At 41.5% G+C, this 17,763-nt stretch overlaps 1 protein-coding gene across 11 annotated transcripts in view; it reads right to left on the bottom strand.

Moving 5' to 3' along the window:
- Positions 1-3,828: 3,828 nt before the first annotated feature.
- tbc1d7 (TBC1 domain family, member 7) overlaps positions 3,829-17,763 on the bottom strand; it is a 76,429-nt gene continuing 62,494 nt past the window's right edge. For 10 of the 11 annotated variants that reach the window (XM_072560742.1, XM_072560744.1, XM_072560751.1 and 7 more), the window contains 2 exons: positions 14,581-14,710; positions 3,829-3,987 (listed from right to left, as the gene is read on the bottom strand). In XM_072560742.1, the coding sequence (XP_072416843.1) occupies positions 3,901-3,987; positions 14,581-14,710 (217 nt within the window). In that variant the 3' untranslated portion in view covers positions 3,829-3,900. Of the gene's footprint in view, positions 3,988-4,751; positions 4,804-14,580; positions 14,711-17,763 lie in introns of all 11 variants that reach the window. The other variant, XM_072560749.1, reaches the window with a different exon arrangement.

The following is a 17,763-nucleotide window of genomic DNA, read 5'->3' on the forward strand; positions in this document are numbered from 1 at the left end:
AATGTTCATCCACACTAACACCATTTCCTTCCACTTGGCCCATATCCTTCTAATCCATTTCCTATCCATGTATTTGTGTTGTTAATGTACCCGCCTCCATCACTTCTACTAACAACTCACTCCATATGCGTACCACCCTCTGTGTAAAAAAGTTGTCCCTCAGATTCCCATTTATTCTTTCCCCTCTTACCTTAAACTGATGCCCTCTAGTCCTTGATACCCCAACCTTGAGAAAGAGATTGACCCTATCCATGCCTCTCATGAGCTTACAGAGGTATATATGAATCCCTCCCCTTGGTTTCCTCCGCTCGTCCAACCTCTTCCTACAACTCAGTTCCTTGAATCCTGGCAAAAGGTTTGTAAATTTCTTCTGCACTCTTTCTAGTTTCTTCACATCCTACCTATAAGCAAGGTGACCAAAACTAAACACAATACTCCATATGCGGCTTCACCAATATCCTGCAATATAACTTCGCACCTTCTATACTCAATACCCTGACTGATGAAGGCCGGTGTGCCAAAAGTCCTCTTCACTGCCCTAAGTACCTGTGACTCAAGTTTTAGAGAACTGTGCATCTGAACTCCAAGGTCCCTCTGTCCCACTACACTCCTTACTGCCCTACTATTCACCATGAAAATCCTACATTGATTTTACTTTCCAAAATTCAATACCTCACACTCATCAATATTAAATTCATTGCAATTCTCGGCCCACTTCCCCAGCTGATCAAGCTCCTGCTGTAATTCCTGATACCAAAGAACAGAAAATTTACAGCCCAGGAACAGGCCTTTAGGCCCTCCAAGCCTGAGCCAATCCAAATCCACTGTCTAAACCTGTCACCCAATTCCTAAGCATCTGTATCCCTCTGCTCCCCACCTACTTGTGCATCTGTCTGGACACACCTTAAATGAATCTACTGTGCTTGCTTCTACTACCTCTGCTGGCAACGCATTCCAGGCACCAACCACCCTCTGTGTAAAGTACTTGCTGCGTGTGTGTCCCCCTTAAACTTTTCATCTCTCACCTTGAAAGTGTTGATCTCTCATTATTGAATCCTTCACCCTGGAAACGAGCTTATCTCTATATACCCAGTCTATACCCTTCATGATTTTGTAGACCTCAATCAGGTCCCCTCTCCATCTCCTTTTTTCTAATGAAAACAACCCTAACCTACTCAACTTCTCTTCATAGCTGGCAGCTTCCACACCAGGCATCTGCAGTCCTCACTTTCTCCTAACATCCTTATAAACCTTCTTTGCACCCTCTCCAAAGCGTCCACATCCTTTTGGTAATGTGGCGACCAGAACTGTACACGGTTTTCTAAATGCGGCCGAACCAACATCGAGTACAATTTTAACATGACCGTCCAAGTTCTTATACTCAGTACCCCGTCCAATGAAGGCAAGCATACCATATGCCTTCTTGACCACTCTACACACCTGTGCAGCCACCTTCAGGGTACAATGAACCTGAACTCCCAGATCTTTCTGCTCATGAACTTTTCCCAAGGCTCTTCCATTTACTATATAATTTGCTCTAGAATTAGACTTCACAAAATGCATCACCTCAAATTTGCCTGGATTGAACTCCATCTGCCACTTCTCCGCCCAACTCTCCACTCTATTTATATTCTCTGTATTCTTTGACAGTCCCCTATGTTTTCTGCTACGCCACCAATTGTGTCATATCCTTGATATTGATAACAATGTGTAATGGGCTTAGCACTCCACTAGTCACAGACCTCCAATTGTGTATCCGATTTGCCAGGTTAGATTTGATGTGATCTAACCTTCCAGAGTAGCCTATCATGTGGAACTTATCAAAGGCCTTACTGAAATCCATACAGACTACGTTTACCGCTCTGCCCTCATCAAACTTCCTGGTCACTTGACCAAAGAACTCTAACAAATTTGTAAGGCATGATTTCCCACTTTCAAAGCCATGCTGACTACTTCTAATCATACCCTGCCTTTCCAAATGCATGCATATCTTACCCCTCAGAATCTTCTCAAGGGGATTATTCCAAAGTAAAATAAAGCATTGCTGAAAATGTGTTGCTAGAAAAGTACAGCAGGTCAGGCTACATCCAAGGAGTAGGAGAATCGACGTTTCGGGCATGAGCCCTTCTTCAGGAATCCTAAAATAAAGCATTATCTGACTGGCAAGATTCTGTTAAGAAGTTGAAAGCATGTACTGTGCCTTTAAGAAAGAGTCAATGCAGGTACCTGCCATGTTACTGACAGCAGTCACAGACTGTGCTGGAAAATTGAAAAATGCAACATACTGTGGTAACCTAGATACCTCATTGCTTTCACAGCAGTTTGAATTCAACCAGTTTAAATTATGCCCTAAGCTACTAAAACCCAGTTAAATTTGAGTTTAACTGTTTGACAACATCGAACCAATGAGACGATCCGATAATTTGGGGTATAAAAAGCAGGCATATTGGACAGTTAGCCAGAGAAAGAGCACCACCTGGCATTGTCAGACTGGCTGCCCGAAAACCCTCTCACTAAAAGGTACCATTTTCATAAGAAAAATCTGTGCAGAAGACCAAAGATGATCCAGGGAGAGCTATAGAGGAGAATCGATATCCAAAGATGACAGCCGCTGCCTGGTTTTGAAAATTGATTTGTTGTAAATTTAATAGGGGCTTTATCGGACCAGTGTATTGCTATAAAGTGGGAGTTAGATAACATATCATTAAGACAAAAGAAGACTTAGAGCTGTAAATGTTGTTGCTTAATGGTCACTTGTGGAGTGAAAGAGTAAAATTGTTATTTTTTCTTTAAATAGTGGAATTTAGGTAGTTCTCTAATGGTGAGGTAAGCTTTTCTGTGTGTTTGTTTAATTAGCAGAAGGGGTCACCACCGTGTCGTAACAATACCAAAGAACGCAAAGACAGCGAAGGTGATGGTTTAAAAAAAAACTTTTGGAAGATTTGTAACAAAATGAAATTGTAACTCAAAAAACGGCAAATTATTAATTCTAGTCTCATTAAGGATACGTTCAGCCATAAAAACAGCAGCTAAAGTTATCTTGCGGAAATTATCTGTCTCTTTGAAATTATTTACAAATTAATATGTTCTACTTAAAGATTCTTTAAATCAGAGTTGGATTCCAACCTAATTATAAGACATTAAAGAGATGTCTAGCATATCTTGTCTGATGAGCTAAAAAATGTTAACAGAAATAATTATAAAAACAATTATTAATATTACGAGTTTTCTTATATTCAACATTTTTTAATATAAAAACAGATAATGGAATTTGGTAAGAGATAGCAAGTACAATGACAATAGAATTCAATCAACCCTTAGAGAAAAGCATGACTAATAGACAGCCAGTAACTTTGGAATGCAACACAGCAAGATCCCAAGACCTAGAGGTTACAATAATTGTTGAGTATCATAAACAACTAAAAACATAGGGTTATCTATAGGAATGCCCACCATTGATCAGGGGTTTGACAAGATTGGCCCCACAGAAGGGAAGGGGAGAGTACAGTAACCATGTTGTGTATGATCATTGTAACATAAAATATATAAAAATACAACATTTTGCAGAAAATCAGAGTGTCACTGATCTCTCTTCTGATCTGAGTTTAAGATTAAGAAAATGATTGTATTTTCACATTGAAGCCAGATTCGGGGAAGATCCTTTGGCCTTTGGGGTCGGGGGTTGTCTTGCTCCTCCAATTACTCTGTCTACATTTGTTGCCAGACCTGAACAGTTATAGCAGTTTCTGCTTTTATTTCTGAAGTCTAATGTTCAGTGTTTTGCTTTTGCTACATCATTGTCTTTGTCACTTAAAATCTATTACTCAGTTTTGTGCAAAATTATTTTAATAAATTATTAAATAGAAGATTTATTATTACATTAATTTCATTCAGTTTTAATTACACAGAGTGCACAGGAGTTCCAACATACTTGTGCCATAGGTCAATGGCCTTGCTGATGATGGCATCTGTATTCTCCTGTGGAATCTAAATGAACACAGAATTAGCATACTGTCACAATGGAGTAAATACAGTAATGTTTGTTTGGTGGTTCAGAACTTGAAAACTGTTGAAAAGACATTTTGTCAAAGCTTTTCGTTTTGCACTCATCACGACATTTCTCAAGAGTACTAAAGTAAAGGGCAAACAACATTTATACTGTATGAGGGGACTTGTTGGTTGGTTAACGAGTGGATTCTGACTGGTAGAGGCATTGGCATGGAGACTGCACCCATTTGTGATTTGACACATAATTCTAAGTATGTGCAGAATAATATTGACAGCAAATTTAGGATTGGAGAAGGTGAGGACTGCAGATATTGGAGACCAGAGTCGAAGAGTATGGTGCTGGAAAAGCACAGGCAGTCAGGCAGCATCCGAGGTGCAGGAGAATCAATGTTTCGAATATAAGCCCTGCATCAGGAATGAGGCTAATTCCTGATGAAGGGCTTATGCCTGAAACCAAGTTAGGATTGTCAGTTGAGCTTCCAGTGTGATACACTGTTTATACTGGTAGCTACGTATGTTAATACACGGGGCTCCGATTATTACAGACAGTAAGAAAAAACACTGAACCTGTTTCAACTCAAAGTCAATGACAGTCACTCTCAGGTTTCATCCTTCATGGGAAAGCTATGGTCAGAGTTAACCTGCTCCATTTTCATTATGAACAAAGCTTTGCAATTAACTGTCAGTCATCATTAACAGGTGCATTCTCCAGGGAAATACTCTTAGCAATCAAATTCACTTACCAACCAATCAGCACTCTACCATCATACAGTGTGAATGTTGTTTATCCTTTACCTGCAATTGCAAGACAAAAAGGTCTGCTAAAAAATCATTTTTCAGCAAAATGAAATTAACATTGTCAACATCATATTGACACAATCATAATTTCCAATTATTTCTTAAATGTTACAATACAAAACAATTTTTAAAGATGCAAAAATGAAACGTAAAATTACAGCTGGGGACAACTGGCAAGGTCAGCATTTAAATTAAAGTAAAATACTGCAGATGCTAGAATTCTGAAATAGAGAATGCTGGATTACCTCAACAGATTAGATTAGATGTTTTTTTTGATTAGATTAGATTACAGTGTGGAAACAGGCCCATTGGCCCAACAAGTCCACACCGACCCGCCAAAGCGCAACCCACCCATACCCCTACGTTTACCCCTTACCTAACACTACAGGCAATTTAACATGGCCAATTCACCTAACCTGCACATCTTTGGACGGTGGGAGGAAACCAGAGCACCCGGAGGAAACCCACGCAGACACGGGGAGAACGTGCAAACTCCACACAGTCAGTCGCCTGAGGCGGGATCTGTGAGATATGAAGAAGTGTCATCTCAGACTCGAAACATTAACTTTATTTCCCTCTTAACAAATGGAGCCAGACCTACAGACTTGCTCTAGCACTTTCTATCTTTAAGTTCAGCATTTATTCCCACCTCTAACTGTCCTTGAGGTAGGTAGTAGTGAGCTGTCTTCTTAAGAACATAGAACATGAAAGCACAGTACAGGCCCTTCAGCCCTCGATGTTATACCTGCCTCCTCTCCTCTCCTCTCCTACCTAAGATCAAACTAACCTACTTACCCTTCATTGTACTAACTTCCATGTGCCTACCCAAGAGTCGCTTGAATATCCCTAATGTATCTGAGTCTACCACTGCTGCTGGCAGTGTATCCCACGCACCCACCACTGAGTATAGAACTGACCTCTGACATCTCCCCTAAGCCTTCCTCCAATTATTGAGGAATTATGTCTCCTCGTGGTAGACATTTCTGCCATCGGAAAAAGTCTCTGGCTATCCATTCTATGCCTCTCAACATCTTGTACACCTTTATGAAATCACCTCTCATCCATCTTTGCTCCAATGAGAAAAGTCCGAGCTCCCTCAACCTTTCTTCATAAGGCATGACCTCCAGTCCAGGCAGCATCTTGGTAAATCTCCACTGCACCCTTCCCTATAGCTTCCCTATCCTTCCAAAAATGAGGCGACAAGAACTGAACACAATATTTCAAGTGTGATCTAACCAGGGCTTGATAGAGCTGCAGCATAACCTCGAAGCTCTTAAACCCAAATCCCCCTGCTAATGAAAGGCAACACACCATACGCCTTCTAAATAATGCAATCAACCTGGGTGGCAACTTTGAGGGACCTATGGACACAGACCCCAAGATCCTTCTGTACCTCCACAATGCCACAAATCCTGCCTTTCACCCCGTATTCTGCATTCAAATTTGACATTCCAAAGTGAATGACTTTTCCAGGTTGAAGTACCTCTGCCACTTATCAGCCCAGTTTTCCATCCTGTCCATTTTCCCCATAGCAGCAGCAGTGGGACAAGCGACAGCTGTGCGCTGGATTGGTAAGATAACAAGTTTTAAAAAATATTTTTTATTTTTCAATAGTCTCTTTGGGAATTTAGAATAGTGGGAGGTTAGGGCAGTTGAATATTCCTCCTGTAGAATGGGCGGAGTAAGGGTGTCCAGTAGTGTCCCTGCTAACTTGACCTGCTGGAAGTGTACCTAACTCCAGCTCCTCCAGAACTGTGTTTGAGAACTGGAGCTGGAGGTGGATGAACTTGGGATCATTCGGGAGGCAGAGGGGGTTATTGAGAGGAGTTACAGGGAGGTAGTCATGCCTCAGGCACAAGAAAAAGGCAGATGGGTTACAGTCAAGGGATGAAAAGGGAACCGGCAGACAGTGTAAGAATGCCTTGTGGCCGTTCCCCTCAATAACAAGTATACCGTTTTGGATACTGGTAATAGGGGGGAATGATCGGGGTAAGCCATAGGGTACAGGTCTCTGCACAGAGTCTGTCCCTGTTGCTCTGGAGGGAAGGGCGGGGGAAGACGAACAGAGCATTAGTCATTGGGGACTCCATAGTTATGGAGACATATAGAAGGTTCTGTGGGAAAGAGACAGACTCACAGAAGGTGTGTTGCCTCCCAGGTGCCAGGGCTCGTGATGTCTCGGATTGTGTTTTCGGGATCCTTGAGGGGGAGCAGCCCGAAGTCATGGTCAACATAGGCACTAACGACATAGGTAAGGAGAGAGATGGGAATTTAAGGCAGACATTCAGGGAGCTAGGGTGGAAGCTTAGAGCTAGAACAGCGTTGTAATCTCTGGTTTGTTACCTGTGCCATATGTTAGCAAGGCGAGGAATAGGGAGAGAGAGGAGTTGAACACGTGGCTCAGGGATGGTGCAGGAGGGAAGGATTCAGATACCTGAATAATTGGAGCTCATTCTGGGGTAGGTGGGACCTCTACAAGTAGGATGGTCTACAACCTACAAGCAGGATGGTAGTGAGGTAAGAAATAAAGTTTCAAGGTCGCAAGAATGCACCAGCAAGCAGGAAGGTGGTTTGAAGTGTGGCTACTTCAATGCCAGGAGCATCCGGAATAAGGTGAGCGAACTTGCAGCAAGCGTTGGGACTTTGATGTCGTGGCCATTTTGGAGACACGGATAGAGCAGGGACAGGAATGGCTGTTGCAGGTTCTGGGATTTAGATGTTTCAGTAAGAACAGGAAAGTTGATAAAAGAGAAGTAGGTGTGGCATTGTTAGTCAAGGACAATATTACAGTTGCAGAAAGGATGTTTGAGGATTTGTCTACTGAAGTAGTATGGGCTGAGTAGAAATAGGAAAGGAGAGTTCACCCTGTTGGGAGTTTCCTATAGGCCTCCAAATAGTTCCAGAGGTGTAGAGGAAAGGATAGGAGTGAGAGTAACAGGGTAGTTGTTATGGGAGACTTTAACTTCCCAAATATTGACTGGAAATACTACAATTCAAATACTTTAGATGAGCCAGTTCTTGTCCAACGTGTGAAAAAGGGTTTTCTGACACAGTATGTCGATAGGCCAATAACAAGCGAGGTCGCATTGGATTTGGTAATGGGCAATGAACCCGGCCAGGTGTTAGAATTGGAGGTAGGTGAGCACTTTGGTGATAGTGACCACAATTCGGTTATGTTTACTTTACTGATGGAAAGGGATAGGTATATACTGCAGGCAAGAGTTAGAGCTGGGAGAAAGGCAAATATGATGCAATTAGGCAGGATTTAAGATGCATAGGATGGGGAAGGAAACTGCAAGGGATAGGCACAATTGAAATGTGGAGCTTATTCAAGAAACAGCTACTGCGTGTTCTTGATAAGTATGTACCTGTCAAGCAAGGAGGAAGTGGCCGAGTGAGGGAGCCGAGGTTTACTAAAGACATTAATCTCTTGTCAAGAGGAAAAGACGGCTTATGTAAGGCTGATATGTGAAGGCTCACATAGGGTGCATGAGAGTTACAAGTTAGCTAGGAAAGACCTAACGAGAGAGCTAAGAGAGCCAGGATGGGACATGAGAAGTCATTGGCAGGTAGGATCAAGGAAAACCTTAAAGCTTTTATAGGTATGTCAGGAATAAAAGAGCGACTGGAGAAAGGCTAGGGCCAATCAAGGACAGTAGTCGGAAGTTGTGCGTGGAGTCCGAGGAAATAGGAGAAGTGCTAAATGAATATTTTTCTTCAGTATTCACATTCGAAAACGACCATGTTATTGAGGGGAATATGGAGATACAGCCTACTAGATGGGATTGAGGTTTACAAGGAGGTGTTAGCAATTCTGGAAAGTGTAAAAATAGATAAGTCACCTGGGCCAGATGGGATTTATCCAAGGATTATCTGGGAAACCAGGGAGGAGATTGCAGAGTCTTTGGCTGTGATCTTTATGTCGTCATTGTCTACAGAAATAGTGCCAGAAGATTGGAGGATAATAAATGTTGCCCCTTTGTTCAAGAAGGGGAATAGAGACAATCTTGGTAATTGTAGATGAGTGAGCCTTACTTCGGTTGTGGGTAAAGTGTTGGAATAGGTTATAAGAGATAGGATTTATTACTGTCCAGAAAGAAATAATTTCAGTAGGGATTGTCAACACTGTTTTGTGAAGGGTAGGTTATGCCTCACAAACCTTACTGAGTTCTCTGAGGTGACCAAACAGGTGGATGAGGGCAATGGATGTGGTGTACATCGATTTTAGTGAGGGATTTGATAAGGTTCCCCACAGTACGTTATTGCAGAAAATATGAAGGCATGGGATTGAGGGCAATTTGACAGTTTGGATCAGAAATTGGCTAACTAAAAGACGACAGAGGGTGGTGGTTGATGGGAATTGTTCATCCTGGAGTTCAACTACTCATGGGGTAGTGCAAAGATCTGTTTTCAGGTAACTACTGTTTGTCATTTTTATAAATGACCTGGATGAGGACGTAGAAGGATGATGTAGTAAATTTGCAGATGACCCTAAGGTTGGTGGAGTTGTAGGTAATGACGAAGGTTGTTGTAGAGGGACATAGATAAGTTGCAGAGCTGGGCAAATGGAGTTTAATGTGGAAAAGTGTGAGGTGCTTCACTTTGGAAGGAGCAACTGGAATACTGAGTACTGGGCTAAAGGTAAGATTCTTGGTAGTGTAGATGAGCAGAGAGATCTCTGTGTCCATACACGTAGATCCCTGAAAATTGCCACCCAGGATGATAGAGTTGTTAAGGCGGCATACGGTGTGTTAGTTTTTATTGGTAGAGGGATTGAGTTTTGGAACCATGTGGTAATGTTGTAGCTGTACAAAACTCTGGTGCAGCTGCACTTGGAGTATTGTGTACAGTTCTGGTCATCGCATTATAGGAAGGATGTAGAAGTTTTGGAAAGGATTTAAAGCAGATTTACTAGGATGTTGTCTGGTATGGAGGGAAGGTCTTATGAGGAAAGGCTGAAAGACTTTTTTCGTTAGAGAAAAGGTTGAGAGGTGACTTAATTGAGACATATAATATAATCAGAGGATTAGACAGGGTAGACAGTGAGAGCCTTTTTCCTCGGGATGTAATGGCTAGCATGAGGAAACATGGCTTCAAATTGAGGAGTGATAGATATAGGACAGATGTCAGAGGTAGTTTCTTTACTCAGCAAGTATAAGAGACGTGGAATGTCCTGCCTGCAATAGAAGTAGACTCGCCAACTTTAAGGGCATTTAAATGGTTATTAGATCAACATATGGATGATAATGGAATAGTGTAGGTTAGCTGGGCTTCAGATTGGTTTCACAGGTCGGCACAACGTGGACGGCGAAAGGGCCTGTACTGTGCTGTAATGTTCTGTGTTCTAGTGTCTCGTTGCATCCGACAACAGCCTTCCACACTATCCACAACTCCACCGACTTTCATGCCATCAGCAAACTTACAAACCTACCTTTCCACTTTGTTATCAAACTCATTCATAAAAATCACAAAGAGCAGAGTCCCAGAACTGATTCCTGAGGAACACCACTGGTCACCGAGCTCCAGGCTAAATACTTTCCATCTAGCACCACCCTCTCTCTTCTATGGGCCAGCCAATTCTGTATCCCATGTCTCCTTACTTCCTGAATGAGCCTAACATAGGGAACCTTATCAAAGACTTGCTAAAAGACATCCACTGATCTACCTTCGTCAACGTGTTTTATCACATCCTCAAAGAATTCAACAAGGTTTGAGAGGCATGACCTATCACTCACAAAGCCACTATGGTTTTCCAATTAATCTTAAATCCTGTCTCTCAGAATCTTCTCCAATACTTTGCACACCACAAACGTAAGACTAAATGGTCTGTAATTCCCAGGATTATCCCTAATTCCTTTTTTGAACAAGGGAGTAACATTTGCCAACCTTCAATCATCTGGTACTACTCTTGGTAGTGACGATGCAAAGGTCATCGCCAAAGACTTGACGGATCATCTCTTCCCTCGCTTCGTATATCCCACCTGGCCCAGGTCATCTATCTATCTGTATGTTTTTCAAAATTTCCAGCACATTCTCCTTCCTAACATCAACCTGTTGTAGCCTATCTGTTTCGCACCGTCCTCAGAAACATCAAGGCCCCTCTCAATAATGAACAGTGAAGCAAAGTTTCCATTAAGGACCTCCTCACTTCCTCCGACTCTAGGCACAAGATCCCTCCACCATCCCTGAATAGCGCTACCCTCACTCTGGCCATTCTGTTGTTCCTCACGTAAGTGAAGAACACCTTAGGGTTTACCTTAATCCTACCCACTAAAGCATTTTCATGCCCCCTACTAGCTCTCCTAAGTCCATTCTTCAGTTCCTTCCTAGCCAGCTTGCAACCCTCTAGAGCCCTGTCTGATCCTCCTAATCCTTAAGTAAGCTTCCTTCTTCCTCTTGACTCCATGTTCCACATCTCTTATCATCCAAGGTTCTTTCACCCTACCATCCCTTCCTTGCCTCAGTGGGACAAACCTGTCCATCACTATCAGCAGGTGCTCCCTAAACAACTTTCAAATTTCTGCTGATCATTTCCCTGATAACATCTGTTCCCAATTTAGGAGCCCCACTTCCTATCTAATAGCACTGTTATTCTCCCTTCCCCAATTAAATACTTTCCCATACTGTCTGCTCCTATCCTTCTACATGAGTATAGTAAAGGTCACGGAGTTGTGATCACAATCACCAAAAAGCTCTCCCACCAAGACAACTGACACCTGGTACAGTTCGCTGCCAAGCACCAAATTCAATATGGCCTCCCCTCTAGTAGGCCTATTTACATATTGCGTCAGGAACCTTCCTGAACACCCCTGACAAAAACTGCTTCATCAAAACTATTTGAACTAAATAGGTTCCAATCAATATTAGGGAAGTTAAAGTCACCCACGACAACAAACCTGTTACTTCTACACATTTCCAAAATCTGCCTCCCAGACTGCTCCTCCATGTCTCTGTTGCTATCGGGGAGAGGTCTGTAGAAAACTCCCAATAAAGTGACTGCGCCTTTCCTGTTTCTGACTTCCACCCATACTGACGCCATAGACAAACCCTCCTGGATGATATCTTGCAGCTATAATACGAACGCTGATTGGCAATGCCACTTCTCCACCTCTTTTACCTTACCCCCTACTCCTTTTGAAACATCTAAACCCTGGAACATCCATCAATCATTCTTGCCTCTATGATATCCAAGCCTCCACAAGGGCCACAATAGTGTAGTTTCAAGTACTGATCCATGCTCTGAGTTCATCACTCTTATTCCTGATACTTCTTGCATTAAAATTGACACACTTCAACCCATCAATCTCACTGCACCTTTTCCCTATCAAGTGCCTATCCCTCCTCTCAGACTCTTGGCATACTGTACCTGGCTCTTCACTACCGACTCCAACATCTATTCTTGTATTGCCGCAGTCCATGTGGGTAGACTCCAACAGTGAAGTTAGGAAGAGAATTTATAATTTATAAAATAGTGACAAAAAAAAAAACAAACTGCAACATTTCCAAGTCAGGATGGTACATAACTTGGAGGGGAACATGAAGATTTGGGTGTTCCTCTCCACCTGCTGCTCTTGTCTTTCAAAGTGAAATAGATTAGATTAGATTAGATTAGATTACTTACAGTGTGGAAACAGGCCCTTCAGCCCAACAAGTCCACACTGCCCCGCCGAAGCGCAACCCACCCATACCCCTACATCTACCCCTTACCTAACACTACGGACAATTTAGCATGGCCAATTCACCTGCCCTGCACATCTTTGGACTGTGGGAGGAAACCGGAGCACCCGGAGGAAACCCACGCAGACACAGGGAGAATGTGCAAACTCCACACAGTCAGTTGCCTGAGGTGGGAATTGAACCCGGATCTCTGGCGCTGTGAGGCAGCAGTGCTAACCACTGTGCCACTGTGCCACCCTGGGGTTTAAAAGCTTCTATCAAAGGAGCCTTAACAAGTTACTGCAGTGCGCCGTGTAGACAGCACACAGTGCTTCAACTGTGCATGTTAGGGGAGAGAATTAAATGGCAGTTGATGGCTTCACAATTCCTGTCTGTTGATCAGCAGACAATCAAGGTTATGGGGAGAGAGTAGGAAAGTGATTGTGTGGAATGTTGGATCAACCACCGAATGACAGAGCAAGCTTGAAGGGCTGAATGGCTTACTCCTGCTATTTCTTGTGGTTTTATGGTCAATAAATTGGGCTGATTTTACCTTTGAGTGTTGTTGGAATGGAGCTCATCCAGCCAATTGGAGAGAATTCATTACACTCCTAAATTATTTCATGTAGACGGAGGACAGATTTTTGGGAGTTCGGAAATGAGTTACTTCTGTATAATTCACAGACTCTGCTCTTGTAGACATTGATATATAGTGGGAGATTCAGCAATGGCATAAGGAAATGCTTAGTTTCTCTCTTTTGATAGATATGGTCACTCCTGGTATGCATTTTATCTGCTCATCAGCTCAAGCCTATCTGTTGTCTAGATCTGACTAAATGATGTCTCAATATCTGAGCAGCTGCAAATGGTAGTGAACATTGTGTAATTATCAGTGAACATGCCCACTTCTGACCTTTGGACGCAGGGAATGTGATTGATTAGGTAACAAAAAAATCAAATCCTTCCAAGGCTCACCAAGGTCGATCAAGATGATGTTTCCTCTGGCTAGAAATCTGACACCAAAGGCCAGTCATAGAATAAAGATTGTGACTGAGGACTGAGATGAGGAGGAACTTCATCACTCAAAGGAATTTTTGTGAACTTATACAGCAGAGAGCTTTGAAAGCTCAGTCAGTGAATATGCTCAAGACAGAGATCAACAGATTTCAAGATATTAAAGTTATCAAAATGATAATTGTGCAGGAAAAGGTGTTGAAATAGAAGCTTAGCCACAAAGTAGTTGAATGGCAGAGCAGACTTCTGGTCTACTGGCCTAGTCCTACTCCTATTTTCCCCAAGATGATTGGACCTACAATACTGCCTTGAGGAACTGCAGTGATATTCTGGGGCTGAGATGGTGGAAATGCAACAAACACAGCCATCTTGATAGCATCTGTGGAGAGAGAAATAGAATTGACATTTCAAGTCCAATACAACTCTTCTTCAAAACTGTTGTGGAAGAATTATTCAGAAGTCATATCAGATATTAACTCTATTTCTTTCTCCACAGATGCTGCCAGATATGCAAGGTTTCTCCAGAATTTTCTGCAAATGCAGATATTCTGCAGATTTCCAATATATGCATTATTTTGCTTTTATTACAAGGGAGGTCTTCCTTGATATGTTGCATGTTCATGGTCTTGGGGTGTTGGGGGATGGGGGTGGGGTGGGGCTGTGGAGAGTGCACAAACTGCAGGACATTTGGGGGTCAAGCGCACAAGCATGTGGAATGCATGTGCTGTGCACACCCATGCAGCATGCATGAGATGCGAGTGAATGTGTCTGCTCATCCCCAGTCTCATGGTTCTCACATATTCTCAACTACACCTATTGTGTCATTTATATGATAATTATACAAAGTTATTTGTTTGAAAAATCAGAGACTGTAATTGATAGAAAAAACTTAGTTTTGATAAGTTAAATTGCCTTAACTGCCATCAAGCAAAATTCACACTAGCCAAAAGATGCATTATGTGAAGCACTTTGCAACGCAAACTCCAGATAAGATATTGAGCTTTACTTTCCAATTCTCATTATCTGGGAGGCAATGTACATTGTCATGTTACTTATAGCATATAATGTAGTATTATGAAGAATTAAAGATTCAGAGATACTTACATTCTGCAAGAACTGTGCAATATTCTCTGCTTTATTCATGGCCATTAGCTTAATTTTAAAAGTTAATAAAATCTCCATGGCTACAAAAACCAAAATTTTGCAAGATCCACTTATGATTTTGTCCCAAACCCTGAAAATTAAAAATCAGAAGTGCTGTTGTTATGGTTTCACAGACTAAATAAATGAAATGCATCAAAACATTCATACAATATTTGAAGTTCATGAGATAAGATAGGACACACAATCAATTGATTTTTGGATATTGCTGCTTGTGGCAGAATATAGGCTAGGTCATGAAGAAAGTTATATGTTCATCCTCAGATAGTGAGAAATAATTTGTAACATCGATTCTGAAGTAAAACAGATTGTTTAGGCTCTGACATAAAAGGATGGCACTCCTAACATTGACACTGAGTTTGCTGGATTAGACTCGTTTATATATCCTTCAGCTCACACGTCTTGTCCTGTAAATTGCTAAAAGTGAGATTTGATAATGATGGGCCTCATTGCAACCAATGAGATTAAAGGATTAAGACTAAACAGAGGAAGAAAGATGAATTCAGGACAGTCAGTTTAACGCCAGAGATGGAAAAACTGGATTGAAGATTGAGGGAGAAAACGGAAACAGAATATTAGATACATTTTTTCTTGCAAAATTTAAAATTTGGCATTTTTATTATCTGCAACAATTCATAACACCATAAATCATAGAAGTAGAAAGTTGGCCATTCAGCCCATTAAAGTCTGCTTTGCCAATCAATCATGGCTGATAAATATTCAAACTCCGTTCTCCCACTTTCCCCCCATAATGTTCTATCCCCTTGACAATCAAGAAACTATCTATCTCCATCTCAAATATACTCAATGACCTGGCCTCCACAGCCTTCTGTGGCAGTGTATTCCATAGATTCACCACACTCTTTATCTCCATTCTAAAAGGTCTTCCCTTTACTCTGTGCCCTCGGGTCCTTGTCTCTCCTGCCAATGGAAACATCTTTCTAACATCCACTCTGTTGAGGCTATTCTGTATTCTATGCGTTTCAATTAGACCCTGTCTCATCCTTCTAAACTCCAGAGAGTATAGACCTGAAGTCATCAAACTTTCCTCATATGTTAAGCTTTTCATTCCTGGGACCGTTCTCCTGACTCTCCTCTGGACCCACTCCAGGGCCAGTACATCCTTCCTGAGATATGGGGCCCAAAACTATGAACAATGCTCCAAATATGGTCTGACCAGACTCTTATCCAGTCTCAGAAGTACATCTCTGCTTTTACATTCAGTATTGCAGCTGAAGGAATGAAGCACCATCCTTAATTCTTCATTTTCTGGATACGGAGTAATATGAATAACTGTCAATCAAAAATCACATTATAAGGATAAAGTTAAAAATCACAACACTACAGTTCAACAGGTTTATTTGTAAGCACTAGTTTTTGGAGCGTTGCTCCTTCATCAGATTCAACCACCTGATGCAGAGGCAGCACTCAAAGTTAGTGTTTCCAAATAGACTTGCTGTACTATAACCTGGTGTTGAGTGATTTTTAATTTTGTCCACCCAAGTTCAACACCAGCACCTCCACACCATGATTACAAGGATATTTACTTTCATTGTTCATTACTTAACTATTTGTGGTGTATTTTATGGGCAATTAATGTGCAAATACAGCAACTACATGAAAAGTATGGGTATGTTTAAAGGGCGATACAGTTTTCATCAAACAGTGGGGAGGTACGATTGGCCTGTAAATTGTAGCACCTCAAAATTATAAATGACCACTTCCTTGCTGTACACTGCTGCCACTTATATATTAATAAAAGTATGCAGTTTTCAGCAGATCTGGACCTCAACATTAGCCTAGATTAGGATGTATGTTATTTGTGGAGTTCAACAAGTTACATAACATCCTGTCACATTTTCTTCATCTCAGACAGCTTTTATATGGCTCTATATCCACAAGTTGCACAAGACTAAATACTAAATATTTCACAATTAGATTGACAGAGCTAACAGTTACTATTTTGAAAGTCTGTACAACTTTTGTTTGTCATCTACATATATGATTTGGATGAGAAGATAGGAGGCATGGTTAGCAAATTTGTGGATGACATCAAAATTGATAGTTTAGTGGACAGTGAAAATTATCTAAGATCGCAGAGAGATTGGTTCAATGCCAAGAGCATCGAGAAAAGCCATGGAACTTGCTGTCTGTACAATGGCTCCAGATGGTCCAATCAGTAATTTCAAAAGAAATTGGATAGTACTTGAGGGAAGTGAGACTTACAGAGAAAGGGGACTGACTGGGTTGCACTACAGAGAGTTGGCTCCGACTTCAAATCGGCCAAATGTCTATCTTCTATGTTGAAATAATGCCTTTATAGCAAATCCCAGGTTAAATTCTTATACAGATCTAACCTGGGTATCTTTGGAGGTGGTATAATTGGCCAGAGCTTCTCAGATTAAGAAGGGGAAAGTCACTGCTGAGGTTCCCTCACCAAGTCACTATTCAATGCCCTTTTGATGTACACAGGGATCATTTCTTAGGATTGGTCACTGGCCAAGGTACTAATACCACTACAAATCAATTAACATTATCTAAGTTCGGGCACTTGGCTGAGGCACATTGGGCACTGGCTATCAACTGCCAGTGACTTGTGTTTGGGGTGGCATGGTTTCAGCAATTTCCCTTTCCATACCACAACTAAGATTCTGTCCAAGTATTATGTCCATCTTCTACAAAAGGCAATTGTCCGACATAAGATGGGATAGCTCACTGCATGATAGCAGAAGGTACAGTTAAAAGTTATACAGACATAATTACAACTATCAGGAGCCTGGTCTGTTACCTCTGTCTCGAACAAGATCTCATGCACAGCTAACTGTTGTTTCATCCAAAGGCTGTATGAAACAAGGTTTAGTGAAGCTAACACAACTTCAACAGTAATCCTTTTAGAACCATTACCTTCTATGCGTCCACTCAGCTTTTCTCATCATAGTTAACAATCATATATCTGGATTTTAACTTCAACTCTGCATTCCTGCACATCTCTGATAATCATCCATCCCCTTAATAATCAAGAATCTATCTACCTCTGCCTTGAAAATATTTAAAGATTCTATATCCAATGACTTCTGATTATGGAGATTCTAAAAGACACCCAACTCTCAGAAAAAATGTTTCCTC

The sequence above is a fragment of the Chiloscyllium punctatum genome, chromosome 41, assembly GCF_047496795.1.
Source record: "Chiloscyllium punctatum isolate Juve2018m chromosome 41, sChiPun1.3, whole genome shotgun sequence".
Taxonomy (NCBI): Eukaryota; Metazoa; Chordata; class Chondrichthyes; order Orectolobiformes; family Hemiscylliidae; genus Chiloscyllium; species Chiloscyllium punctatum.